This window comes from Oncorhynchus kisutch, unplaced genomic scaffold (assembly GCF_002021735.2).
Source record: "Oncorhynchus kisutch isolate 150728-3 unplaced genomic scaffold, Okis_V2 scaffold1023, whole genome shotgun sequence".
NCBI lineage: Eukaryota > Metazoa > Chordata > Actinopteri > Salmoniformes > Salmonidae > Oncorhynchus > Oncorhynchus kisutch.
In genome coordinates this window covers 68,426-81,439 of record NW_022262968.1, presented here as the reverse complement: position 1 = coordinate 81,439, position 13,014 = coordinate 68,426, and the positions used below count along the sequence as shown (strand labels likewise).

General features: G+C 49.5%; 1 protein-coding gene across 3 annotated transcripts in view; it reads right to left on the bottom strand.

The window, feature by feature from the left end:
• Positions 1-1,101: 1,101 nt before the first annotated feature.
• Positions 1,102-13,014, bottom strand: part of LOC109883781 (glycine receptor subunit beta) — a 66,500-nt gene continuing 54,587 nt past the window's right edge. For 2 of the 3 annotated variants that reach the window (XM_031817441.1, XM_031817440.1), the window contains exons 8-11: positions 10,659-10,811; positions 10,130-10,278; positions 8,686-8,844; positions 1,312-2,464 (exon numbers count right to left, since the gene is read on the bottom strand). In XM_031817441.1, the coding sequence (XP_031673301.1) occupies positions 2,168-2,464; positions 8,686-8,844; positions 10,130-10,278; positions 10,659-10,811 (758 nt within the window). In that variant the 3' untranslated portion in view covers positions 1,312-2,167. Of the gene's footprint in view, positions 2,465-8,685; positions 8,845-10,129; positions 10,279-10,658; positions 10,812-13,014 lie in introns of all 3 variants that reach the window. The other variant, XM_031817442.1, reaches the window with a different exon arrangement.

The window sequence follows — 13,014 nt, the reverse complement described above, 5'->3', positions numbered from 1 at the left end:
CCTTCCTCACTTCCCTCATCAACTCATCCCCTCCTCCCTTCTCCACACCATCTCTGGAGACCTCCCCTTCCTCACTTCCATCAACTCATCCCCTCCTCCCTTCTCCACACCATCTCTGGAGACCTCCCCTTCCTCACTTCCATCAACTCATCCCCATCCCCTCCTCCCTTCTCCACACCATCTCTGGTGACCTCCCCTTCCTCATTTCACTCATCAACTCATCCCTGACCACTGACTTCAAGATGGCCCGAGTTGCTCCTCTCCTCAAGAAATCAACACTCGACCCATATACTGTATACTGTTATATTCATGTATAGATGATACTGTATATATCCCCATGTTAACATGCTATATATACTGTTATATTCATGTATCGATGATATACACTCTCCGGCCAGTTTATTAGGTCCGCCGCACATTTCACAAAACTGGGTTACAGACAGTGAGTTGTGTGGCTGTGTCTTGCTATATAAAGCAGGCATCGAGGCATTCAGTTACTGTTCAACTGAATGTTAGAATGGGCAAAACTATGTGCCAAGCGCGCCAAATTCAGTATCTCAGAAAACAGTTTGTTGATGAGCGAGGTCCAAGAAGAATCTGTCTGTCTGTCTCTGTCTGTCTGCCTGAATTTTTGCCTGTCTGTCTGCATATCTGCCTGTCTATCTGTCTGTCCATCTATCTGCCTGCCTGTCCGTCTTTCTGCCTGCCCGTCTATCTGCCTGCCTGTCCATCTGCCTGCCTGTCCATCTGCCTGCCTGTCCATCTGCCTGCCTGCCCGTCTATCTGCCTGCCTGCGTGTCTGCGTGTCTACCTGTCTGCGTGTCTACCTGTCTGGGTGTTTGCCTGTCTGCGTGTCCACCTGTCTGCGTGTCTACCTGTCTGCGTGTCTGCCTGTCTACCTGTCCGCGTGTCTGCCTTCCTGTCTCTCTGTCTGTCTGCCTGTCTACCTGTCTAACTGTCTGCCTGTCTACCTGTCTGTGTGTCTGCCTGTCTACCTGTCTAACTGTCTGCCTGTCTACCTGTCCAGCTGTCTGCCTGTCTACCTGTCTGCGTGTCTGCCTGTCTACCTGTCCGCCTGTCTGCCTGTCTACCTGTCCGCGTGTCCGGCTGTCTGTCTGCGTGTCCGTCAGTATGCGTGTCTACCTGTCTGTGTGTCTACCTGCCTGCGTGTCTGCCTGTCTGCGTATCTACCTGTCCGCGTGTCCAGCTGTCTGCCTGCCTGCGTGTCTGCCTGTCTGCGTGTCTGCCTGCCTACCTGTCTGCGTGTCTGCCTGTCTGCGTGTCCGGCAGTCTGCCTGTCTGCGTGTCTACCTGTCTGCCTGCCTGCGTGTCTGCCTGTCTGCGTGTCTACCTGTCTGCGTGTCTACCTGTCTGGGTGTTTGCCTGTCTGCGTGTCCGCCTGTCCACCTGTCTGCGTGTCTACCTGTCTGCGTGTCTACCTGTCTGCGTGTCCGCCTGTCTGCGTGTCTGCCTGTCTGCATGTCTACCTGTCTGCGTGTCTACCTGTCTGCGTGTCTACCTTTCTGCCTGTCTGCGTGCCTGCGTGTCTGCCTGTCTGCGTGTCTACCTGTCTGCGTGTCTGTCTGTCTGTCTGCCTGGTTGCCTGTCTGCCTGTCTGTCTGTCTGCCTGTCTGCCTGTCTTTCTGTCTGTCTGCCTGGTTGCCTGTCTGCCTGTCTGTGTGTCTGCCTGTCTGCCTGGTTGCCTGTCTGCATGTCTGCCTGTCTGTCTACCTGTCTGTCTGTCTGCCTGTCTGTCTGCCTGTCTGCCTGGTTGCCTGTCTGTGTGTCTGCCTGTCTGCGTGTCTGCCTGTCTGTCTGTCTGCCTGTCTGCCTGTCTGTCTCTGGCCGGTTACTACATTGCAAAAGCCGGGCCGTATAGAATGAGTTCTAATCTAAGATCACTTCTACATGTTGGTTCCCTGGACACAGATGAAGCCTTTTCTTGGATTAAGTCCAATGGACTTTATCTATTGAGAGAGCAGTCCAGGACTGGGCCTTATCCGAGTCGGGGAAACCAGCCTCTTAAATGTAGGATTGGGGTTCATTGGCAAGGGGTCAGGGGTTAGAGGTCAAGGATTACAGGTCAAGATAAAGTAGTAAATGATGTTAATATAAAAAATGGGAATACCCACTGACATTCTCAGATATTAACACACACCTTCCCTCCCTACAAGTAGACAGACCAGTATATGACGTTGAAGAAGAGGAAACTGAAGGGGAACAGAGCACGTGCGTACAGGTCGATGCGTTTGGCTGCAGCGGGGATGACAGGTTTAGGGGGCGGGGCTTTCTTGTTGTTCTTGGCCTGTGATTTGCCGGTTGCCCCGGTAACCTCAATGGGCTTGCCATAGCAGTCAAAGTTAGAAAGCTCAAAGTCTCTGGGGAGAGATCCCACGATGCTGAAGTCATTAGAGCGGAGGTCTGACTTAGATGTACACACCTTCTTACAGCGGGTCTCCACCACCTACAGACACAGACAGACACACCAGTTAGTAATGTTAGGACAGCAGTAAAAGAGAGCTGTGTAGTGTCCCCTTGCTGTCCCCAGTCCACCTGACTGTGCTGCTGCTCCAGTTTCAACTGTTCTGCCTTATTATTATACGACCATGCTGGTCATTTATGAACATTTGAACATCTTGGCCATGTTCTGTTATAATCTCCACCCGGCACAGCCAGAAGAGGACTGGCCACCCCACATAGCCTGGTTCCTCTCTAGGTTTCTTCCTAGGTTTTGGCCTTTCTAGGGAGTTTTTCCTAGCCACCGTGCTTCTACACCTGCATTGCTTGCTGTTTGGGGTTTTAGGCTGGGTTTCTGTACAGCACTTTGAGATATCAGCTGATGTATGAAGGGCTATATAAATAAATTTGATTTGATTTGATTTGATGTGTAGGAAGTAAATGATCAGGAGAGAGAGAGTGATAGAGAGAGAGTTATAGAGAGAGACTGATAGAGAGAGCAATGTTGGGAACATCCTTTAAATTGTATTGTACATTTCCTCAGTGAAAACAATGTTCTGAGCAAATATCAAATTGGCTTTTCACCAAATTACTGTAAACGACAGACCACGTATTCACCCTGCACACCCTAAATGACAGACCACGTATTCACCCTGCACACCCTAAATGACAGACCACGTATTCACCCTGCACACCCTAAATGACAGACCATGTATTCACCCTGCACACCCTAAACGACAGACCACGTATTCACCCTGCACACCCTAAACGACAGACCACGTATTCACCCTGCACACCCTAAATGACAGACCACGTATTCACCCTGCACACCCTAAACGACAGACCACGTATTCACCCTGCACACCCTAAATGACAGACCACGTATTCACCCTGCACACACTAAACGACAGACCACTTATTCACCCTGCACACCCTAAACGACAGACCATTTATTCACCCTGCACACCCTAAATGACAGACCACGTATTCACCCTGCACACTCTAAATGACTAACAAACAAACCAAAACATTTTCATGCTTTGTTGATTTAAAAAAAGATTTCAACTCAATTTGGCATCAGGGTCTGCTATACAAACTGATGGAAAGTGGTGTTGGGGTAAAAACACACGACATTATAAAACTCATGTACATAAACAAGTGTGTGGTTAAAATTGGCAAGAAACACACATTTCTTCCCACAGAGCGGTGAGACAGGGATGCAGTTTAAGGCCCACCCTCTTCAACATATATATCAACGAATTGGCGAGGGCGCTTGTCACGTTCTGACCGTTTGTTTTTCTATGATTTGGGTATTTCTATGTTTCGGCCTAGTATGGTTCTCAATAAGAGGCTGGTGTCATTAGTTGTCTCTGATTGAGAATCATACTTAGGTAGCCTGGGTTTCACTGTGTGTTGGTGGGTGTTTGTTCCTGTCTCTGTGTTTGCACCAGACAGGACTGTTTTGGGTTTCGTTCATTCCACGGTTATTGTTTTTTGTATTCAGTTGTTCATGTGTCCATTTTCGTATTAAAAGAACCATGGACACTTACCACGCCGCATATTGGTCCTCTGATCCTTTTCGCCTCTCCTCTTCGGAAGAAGAGGAGTAAATCCCTTACAGAAACACACCAACCAAGGACCAAGCGGCGTGGTAAAAGACAGCGACGACAGCAGCAGCAGCAGCAACAACAGCGGCCAGCATCACAGGACTCCTGGACATGGGAGGAGATACTGAACGGAGAGGGACCCTGGGCACAGGCTGGGGAATATCGCCACCCCAAAGCAGAGCTGGAGGCAGCGAAAGCTGAGCGGCGGCGATATGAGGAGGCAGCACGGCAGTGCGACAGGTACGAGAGGCAGCCCCCAAAATTTTTTTGGGGGGGGCACACGAGGTGTGGAGCTAAGCCAGGTAGCAGACCTGAGCTCACTCCTCGTGCTTATTATAAGCAGCGCGTTACTGGTCAGGCACCATGTTATGCGGTTAAGCGCACGGTGTCGCCAGTACGTGTCCATAGCCCGGTGCGCTATAGGGCAGCCCCCCGAGAGTGTCATGCGAGTGCGGGCATCGAGCCAGGACATATGGTGCCTGCTCAGCGGGTCTGGTCGCTGGTACGCAGTTTTGGTCCAGGGTATCCTGCGCCGGCTCTGCGTGCTGTGTCTCCGGGGCGCTGGGAGGGTGCAGTGCGTCCTCTGCCTGCGCTCCGCTCGTGCCGGGAAAATGTGGGAGTGGAGCATAAGGGAGAGGGTCGCGTAGTAAGCACTAGATCTCCCGTGCTTACCCACAGCCCAGTTCAACCTGTGCCTGCACTCTGGAGGGTCCGGGCTAGAGTAGCCTGGGGAAGTGGTGCCAAGGCTGCACACCAGAGCTCCAGTGCTCCCCCACAGCCCGGTCCTTCAGGTGCCTCCTCCTAACACCAAGCCTCCTGAAGGTCTCCCCAGCCTGGTGGTTCCTGTGGCAGCCCCACGCACCAGGCTGTCTCTCTGTCTCCTCCCTGCAGGTGGTCCTGTCTGTCCGGCGCTGCTGCCGGAGTCTCCCGCCTGTTCGGCGCTGCTGCCGGAGTCTCCCGCATGTCCGGCGCTGCTGCCGGAGTCTCCCGCCTGTCCGGCGCTGCTGCCGGAGTCTGAGGCGCCAGAGCCCCTCAGCCCAGAGGCGCCAGAACTTCCGCCCCTCTATCCCGAGCTGCCCCTCTGTCCAGAGCTCCCACCCCTCTGTCCAGAGCTCCCGCCCCTCTGTCCCGAGCTCCCGCCCCTCTGTCCCGAGCTCCCGCCCCTCTGTCCCGAGCTCCCGCCCCTCTGTCCCGAGCTCCCGCCCCTCTGTCCCGAGCTCCCGCCCCTCTGTCCCGAGCTCCCGCCCCTCTGTCCCGAGCTCCTGACGTTCTGACCTTTATTTCCTTTATTTTGTCATTATTTAGTAGGGTCAGGGCGTGAGTTGGGGTGGGCAGTCTATGTTTGTTTTTCTAGGATTTGGGTATTTCTATGTTTCGGCCTAGTATGATTCTCAATCAGAGGCAGGTGTCATTACAGCACTAGAACAGTCTGCAGCACCCGGCCTCACCCTATTAGAATGAATCTGAAGTCAAATGTCTAGTGTTTGCTGATGATCTGGTGCTTCTGTCAACAACCAAGGAGCACCTACAGCAGCACATAGATCTTCTGCACAGATTCTGACAGACCTGTTCCCTGACAGACCTGGGCCCTGTCAGACCTGGGCTCTGACAGTAAATCTCAGTAAGACACAAATAATGGTTTTCCAAAAAAGGTCCAGTCACCAGGACCACGAATACAAATTCCATCTAGACACCGTTGCCCTAGAGCACACAAAAAAACTATACATACCTCGGCCTAAACATCAGTAAGACAAAAAATAATGGTGTTCCAGTTGCCAGGACCACCAATGTGATGTATTGTTGTTTGTACCTTCTTGCCCTTTGTGATGCTACCATGTTGTGCTGCTGTCTGGGCCCAATAATGTTTCTACCATGTTCTGCTGCTGTCTGGGCCCAATAATGTTTCTACCATGTTGTGCTGCTGCCATGTTGTGCTGCTGCCTGGGCCCAATAATGTTTGTACCATGTTGTGCTGCTGCCATGTTGTGCTGCTGCCTGGGCCCAATAATGTTTGTACCATGTTGTGCTGCTGCCATGTTGTGCTGCTGCCTGGGCCCAATAATGTTTGTACCATGTTTTGTGCTGCTACCATGTTGTTCTGCTACCATGTTGTGCTGCTGCCATGTTGTGCTGCTGCCATGTTGTGCTGCTACCATGTTGTGCTGCTGTCTGGGCCCAATAATGTTTGTACCATGTTTTGTGCTGCTACCATGTTGTGCTGCTGCCATGTTGTGCTGCTACCATGTTGTGCTGATGCCATGTTGTGATGCTACTATGTTGTTGTCTTATGTCTCTCTTTATGTAGTGTTGTGGTGTCTCCCTTATTGTGCTGCTGTCTGGGCCCAATAATGTTTGTACCATGTTTTGTGCTGCTACCATGTTGTTCTGCTACCATGTTGTGCTGCTGCCATGTTGTGCTGCTGCCATGTTGTGCTGCTACCATGTTGTGCTGCTGTCTGGGCCCAATAATGTTTGTACCATGTTTTGTGCTGCTACCATGTTGTGCTGCTACCTTGTTGTGCTGATGCCATGTTGTGCTGCTACTATGTTGTTGTCTTATGTCTCTCTTTATGTAGTGTTGTGGTGTCTCCCTTGTTGGGATGTGAGTTTTGTCCTATTTCTGTTATATAATTTTTTTTTAAACCCCCATCCATGCAGGAGGCCTTTTGGTCATTGTAAATAAGAATTTGTTCTTAACTGACTTGTATAGTTAAATAAAGGTTAACAAAAAAAAATACAAATTCCATCTAGGTTCTGTTGCCCACGAGCACACAAAAAACTATACATACCTCGACCTAAACATCAGCGTCACAAGTCATTTCCACAAACCTGTGAACGATCTGAGAGACAAGGCAAGAAGGGCTTTCTATGCCATCAAAAGAAACATACCATTTTACATACCAATTAGGATCTGGCAAAAAATATTTGAATACCGCGATACCGGTTTATCCCACTAGGGAACCTCATGTGATTTTAAACTGTTTAATGAAAGGGAACCCAATTCCCTTTAAAGTTAACTAAGTCATTGGCCCGGGACAGCCCCTTTCTGCTGTTACGAATATAACCCCCACCAGGAGCAATTCCCTTCAGACCAGCTTACCTCGATAACCGAGAGGGCTAAGGTTTCAGACCAGCTTACCTCGATAACCGAGAGGGCTAAGGTTTCAGACCAGCTTACCTCGATAACCGAGGGGGCTAAGGTTTCAGACCAGCTTACCTCGATAACCGAGAGGGCTAAGGTTTGAGTAGATTGCTGAATTCTTAAGTGATTAAAATCTGAGACTATCGATCTGACAGAATAAGAGGTACTCTTCGATACTAATTACTAGCCTGCAGCAAGAAATTATGTACCCGTGAATGCGAAGATCGACAACCGCCGAAACAACTATTCTGTATCAACATATCTTTCTCTGTCCCTTTGTCTAACAAGCCGCCATGCCGGTTTAGCCCACTAGGGCACATTCCCCTATCATTTCCTTGTATCCATATCTACTTGTTTGTTTGTGCATTTCTGTTATTATTTTGTTAATAAATTATTAAGACAATTGATGTATGGATGACTCATAGTGAAGACTGGGTTTGTGCAGATAACCAACAATTTATGATGTTTGGAATGAGACTAATGTGAGGTAAAGAATAATTCATTAATTAGAAGACTAATTGATCAGATATTAAAATATCTGAAGAGTTATATTAGGAAAATTATAACTTTGTAATGTGAAGATTCTCCTTGGTGCCCCGACTTCCTAGTTAATTACATCTACCTGATTAGTTAATCACGTAATAATAATTACAGAGAATTGATTTGATAAACTAAATAAGTCTTCAGTTTAATGATGCCAAAGACACGACATGTCCAATCGATTGAATTGACCACAGGTGGACTCCAATCAAGTTGTAGAAAGATCTCAAGTGTATTTTCTGTTATTTAATCCATTTCAGAAAAACTAAATGTGGAAAAAGTCAAGGTCTGAATACTTTCTGAAGGCACTGTATTTCCCTGAGATTACACAGATACACAAAGAATTAGAAAACAAATGTAATTTATTAAACCCCCACATCTATTGGGTGAAATACCACAGTGTGCCTTCACAGCAGAAAGAGTTGTGACCTGTTGCCAAAAGGAAAGAGCAACCAGTGAAGAACAAAACTTTGTAAATACCCGAATGGTGCAGTGGTCTAAGAGACTGCATTTCAGTGCAAGAGGTGTCACTGCAGTACCTGGTTTGAATCCAGGCTGCATCACATCGGTCGTGATTGGACAGTTGTCTGGGGTAGGCTGTCAATGTAAATATGGATATTTTCTTAACTGACTTGCTTGCCTAGTTAAATAAATGTTTATTTTCCCTTTTGTATTTTAACTATGTGTACATTGTTACAACACTGTATATAGACATAATATAACATTTGAAATCTCTCTATTATTTTGGAACTTTTGAGTGTAATATTTACTGTTAACTTTTTATTGTTTATTTCATGTTTGTTTATCCATTTCACTTGCTTTGTCAACACACACGGTTATGAAGTCAGGGCTCTGAGCTGCCTAGCTGCCTAACGATACTGCAATTACAGTATACCCATCTCTAGATCCACACACACACACAAGGTAGAGTAGTCTTGCCTGCAGAGTGCTAACGTGATGAATGGGCGTTCCTCCGGTCCCATTGACAGTGTTAGTTTTAGAAGGAGTCTTCTTCCCCTCTTTCTCTCTCAGAGCCTTCTCTTTAGACGCCATCTTAGACTTCTCCTCCTCTATACGCCTAGGACTGTTTAACATGACCTGGGGGAGGGAGGGAAGGAGGGAGGAGGGAGGGAGGGAGGAGAGAGGGGGAGGGAGGGAGGGAGGGGGAGGAGGGAGGAGAGGGAGGGAGGAGAGAGGGGGAGGGAGGGAGGGAGGGGGAGGAGGGAGGAGAGGGAGGGAGGAGAGAGGGGGAGGGAGGGAGGGAGGGAGGAGAGAGGGGGAGGGAGGGAGGGAGATGGGGGAGGGAGGGGGAGGAGGAGGGAGGAGAGGGAGGGAGGGGGGAGGGAGGGAAGGGGAGGAGGGAGGGAGGGAGGGGGAGGAGGGAGGAGAGGGAGGGAGGGAGGGAGGGAGGGAGGGAGGGAGGGAGGGAGGGAGGGAGGGAGGGAGGGAGGGAGGGAGGGAGGGAGGGAGGGAGGGAGGGAGGGAGGGAGGGAGGAGGGAGGGAGGGAGGGAGTGAGGGAGGGAGGGAGGAGAGAGGGGGAGGGAGGGAGGGAGGGGGAGGAGGGAGGAGAGGGGGGGAGGAGAGAGGGGGAGGGAGGGAGGGAGGGAGGGAGGAGAGAGGGGGATGGAGGCAGGGAGGGAGGGGGAGGAGGAGGGAGGAGAGGGAGGGAGGGGGGAGGAGGGAGGGAGGGAGGGAGGGAGGAGAAAGGGGGAGGGAGGGAGGGAGGGGGAGGAGGGAGGAGAGGGAGGGAGGGAGGAGAGGGAGGGAGGGAGGGAGGGGGGAGGGAGGGAGGAGAGAGGGGGAGGGAGGGAGGGAGGAGGGGGGAGGAGAGAGGGGGAGGGAGGAGAGAGGGAGGGGGAGGGGTGGGGGGGAGAGAGGAGAGGGAGGGGGAGGGAGGAGAGAGAGAGAGAGGGGGAGAGAGCAAGAGAGAGAGAGAGAGAGAGAGGGGGAGAGAGCGAGAGAGAGAGAGAGAGAGAGAGAGAGAGAGACAGACAGACAGACAGACAGACAGACAGACAGACAGACAGACAGACAGACAGACAGAGAGAGAGAGAAACAGGGAGAGTTTTTGTTATTTCATTGAATTTAATTGTGAACATTGTCTGTGTAAACACTGTCTGTGTGTCTGACCTGCACCACTGCGTACTCCACCACACACCATGTAATCACTGTCTGTGTGTCTGACCTGCACCACTGCGTACTCCACCACACACCATGTAATTACTGTCTGTGTGTCTGACCTGCACCACTGCATACTCCACCACACACCATGTAATCACTGTCTGTGTGTCTGTGTGTCTGTGTGTCTGACCTGCACCACTGCGTACTCCACCACACACCATGTAATCACTGTCTGTGTGTCTGTGTGGCTGTGTGTCTGACCTGCACCACTGCGTACTCCACCAGTGAAGCAAAGCCGAACAGCAGACATGCGATGAGCCAGATGTCTATCGCCTTCACATAGGAGACTTTAGGAAGCGCTGACGCCAGAGACATGGACTCACTGGACAGGGACAGGACAGACAGGATACCTAGAGAGACAGACAGAGACATTAGAGACATTAGAGACAGACAGACAGACTAAATACAGACTAAAGACGGACAGACAAAGACAGAGACAGAAAGACAGAGAGACAGCGACATTAGAGACAGACAGATCTATTGATGTCATGGTATGATGATGTCAAGATATCATATTGTGATGATGTCATGATCGTCTCCCAGACTGACCTGCTGACAGCCCTCTGGATGAATGGACGGATGGACAGATGGACGGATGGACAGGGACGGATGGATAGATGGATAGACTAGGCCTACAAATAGACATAGGGGGGAGGGACAACCAGATGAGAAGATAACCGGGTCCAGAACAAACCTCTTCCACGGTAGGGTTAAAGGTTACAGATCATACCCAGAGGAACCCTGGCAGCGCTGGCGTCAGGGTTGATCCAGAAGGACAGCCAGGAGAGAACCACGATGAGAAGGGTGGGGGCGTAGACTCCCATCATATAGAAGCCCACCTGTCTCCTTAATGTAAAGATCACCTCCACACAGGTGTAGTAACCTACACACACACACACACACACACACACACACACACACACAACACACACACACACACACACACACACACAGGGTTATGGATCTTCATAAGAAGTCTACAGCTTTAAACAGGTTTTTTTACAATCACTTTGGAAATAATTTCAGAACCTTGATGTCATTTTTCAAAACTATGGAGTGATGTTTTACAGTAAGCCAGGTGAGGAACACTGCAGTGATGTTTTACAGTAAGCCAGGTGAGGGACACTGCAGTGATGTTTTACAGTAAGCCAGGTGAGGAACACTGCAGTGATGTTTTACAGTAAGCCAGGTGAGGAACACTGCAGTGATGTTTTACAGTAAGCCAGGTGAGGAACACTGCAGTGATGTTTTACAGTAAGCCAGGTGAGGAACACTGCAGTGATGTTTTACAGTAAGCCAGGTGAGGAACACTGCAGTGATGTTTTACAGTAAGCCAGGTGAGGAACTCTGCAGTGATGTTTTACAGTAAGCCAGGTGAGGAACTCTGCAGTGATGTTTTACAGTAAGCCAGGTGAGGAACACTGCAGTGATGTTTTACAGTAAGCCAGGTGAGGAACACTGCAGTGATGTTTTACAGTAAGCCAGGTGAGGAACACTGCAGTGATGTTTTACAGTAAGCCAGGTGAGGAACACTGCAGTGATGTTTTACAGTAAGCCAGGTGAGGAACACTGCAGTGATGTTTTACAGTAAGCCAGGTGAGGAACACTGCAGTGATGTTTTACAGTAAGCCAGGTGAGGAACACTGCAGTGATGTTTTACAGTAAGCCAGGTGAGGAACACTGCAGTGATGTTTTACAGTAAGCCAGGTGAGGAACACTGCAGTGATGTTTTACAGTAAGCCAGGTGAGGAACACTGCAGTGATGTTTTACAGTAAGCCAGGTGAGGAACACTGCAGCGATGTTTTACAGTAAGCCAGGTGAGGAACACTGCAGCGATGTTTTACAGTAAGCCAGGTGAGGAACACTGCAGTGATGTTTTACAGTAAGCCAGGTGAGGAACACTGCAGTGATGTTTTACAGTAAGCCAGGTGAGGAACACTGCAGTGATGTTTTACAGTAAGCCAGGTGAGGAACACTGCAGTGATGTTTTACAGTAAGCCAGGTGAGGAACACTGCAGTGATGTTTTACAGTAAGCCAGGTGAGGAACACTGCAGTGATGTTTTACAGTAAGCCAGGTGAGGAACACTGCAGTGATGTTTTACAGTAAGCCAGGTGAGGAACACTGCAGTGATGTTTTACAGTAAGCCAGGTGAGGAACACTGCAGCGATGTTTTACAGTAAGCCAGGTGAGGAACACTGCAGCGATGTTTTACAGTAAGCCAGGTGAGGAACACTGCAGCGATGTTTTACAGTAAGCCAGGTGAGGAACACTGCAGTGATGTTTTACAGTAAGCCAGGTGAGGAACACTGCAGTGATGTTTTACAGTAAGCCAGGTGAGGAACACTGCAGTGATGTTTTACAGTAAGCCAGGTGAGGAACACTGCAGTGATGTTTTACAGTAAGCCAGGTGAGGAACACTGCAGTGATGTTTTACAGTAAGCCAGGTGAGGAACACTGCAGTGATGTTTTACAGTAAGCCAGGTGAGGAACACTGCAGTGATGTTTTACAATAAGCCAGGTGAGGAACACTGCAGTGATGTTTTACAGTAAGCCAGGTGAGGAACACTGCAGTGATGTTTTACAATAAGCCAGGTGAGGAACACTGCAGTGATGTTTTACAGTAAGCCAGGTGAGGAACACTGCAGTGATGTTTTACAGTAAGCCAGGTGAGGAACACTGCAGTGATGTTTTACAGTAAGCCAGGTGAGGAACACTGCAGTGATGTTTTACAATAAGCCAGGTGAGGAACACTGCAGTGATGTTTTACAGTAAGCCAGGTGAGGAACACTGCAGTGATGTTTTACAGTAAGCCAGGTGAGGAACACTGCAGTGATGTTTTACAGTAAGCCAGGTGAGGAACACTGCAGTGATGTTTTACAGTAAGCCAGGTGAGGAACACTGCAGCGATGTTTTACAGTAAGCCAGGTGAGGAACACTGCAGCGATGTTTTACAGTAAGCCAGGTGAGGAACACTGCAGCGATGTTTTACAGTAAGCCAGGTGAGGAACACTGCAGCGATGTTTTACAGTAAGCCAGGTGAGGAACACTGCAGTGATGTTTTACAGTAAGCCAGGTGAGGAACA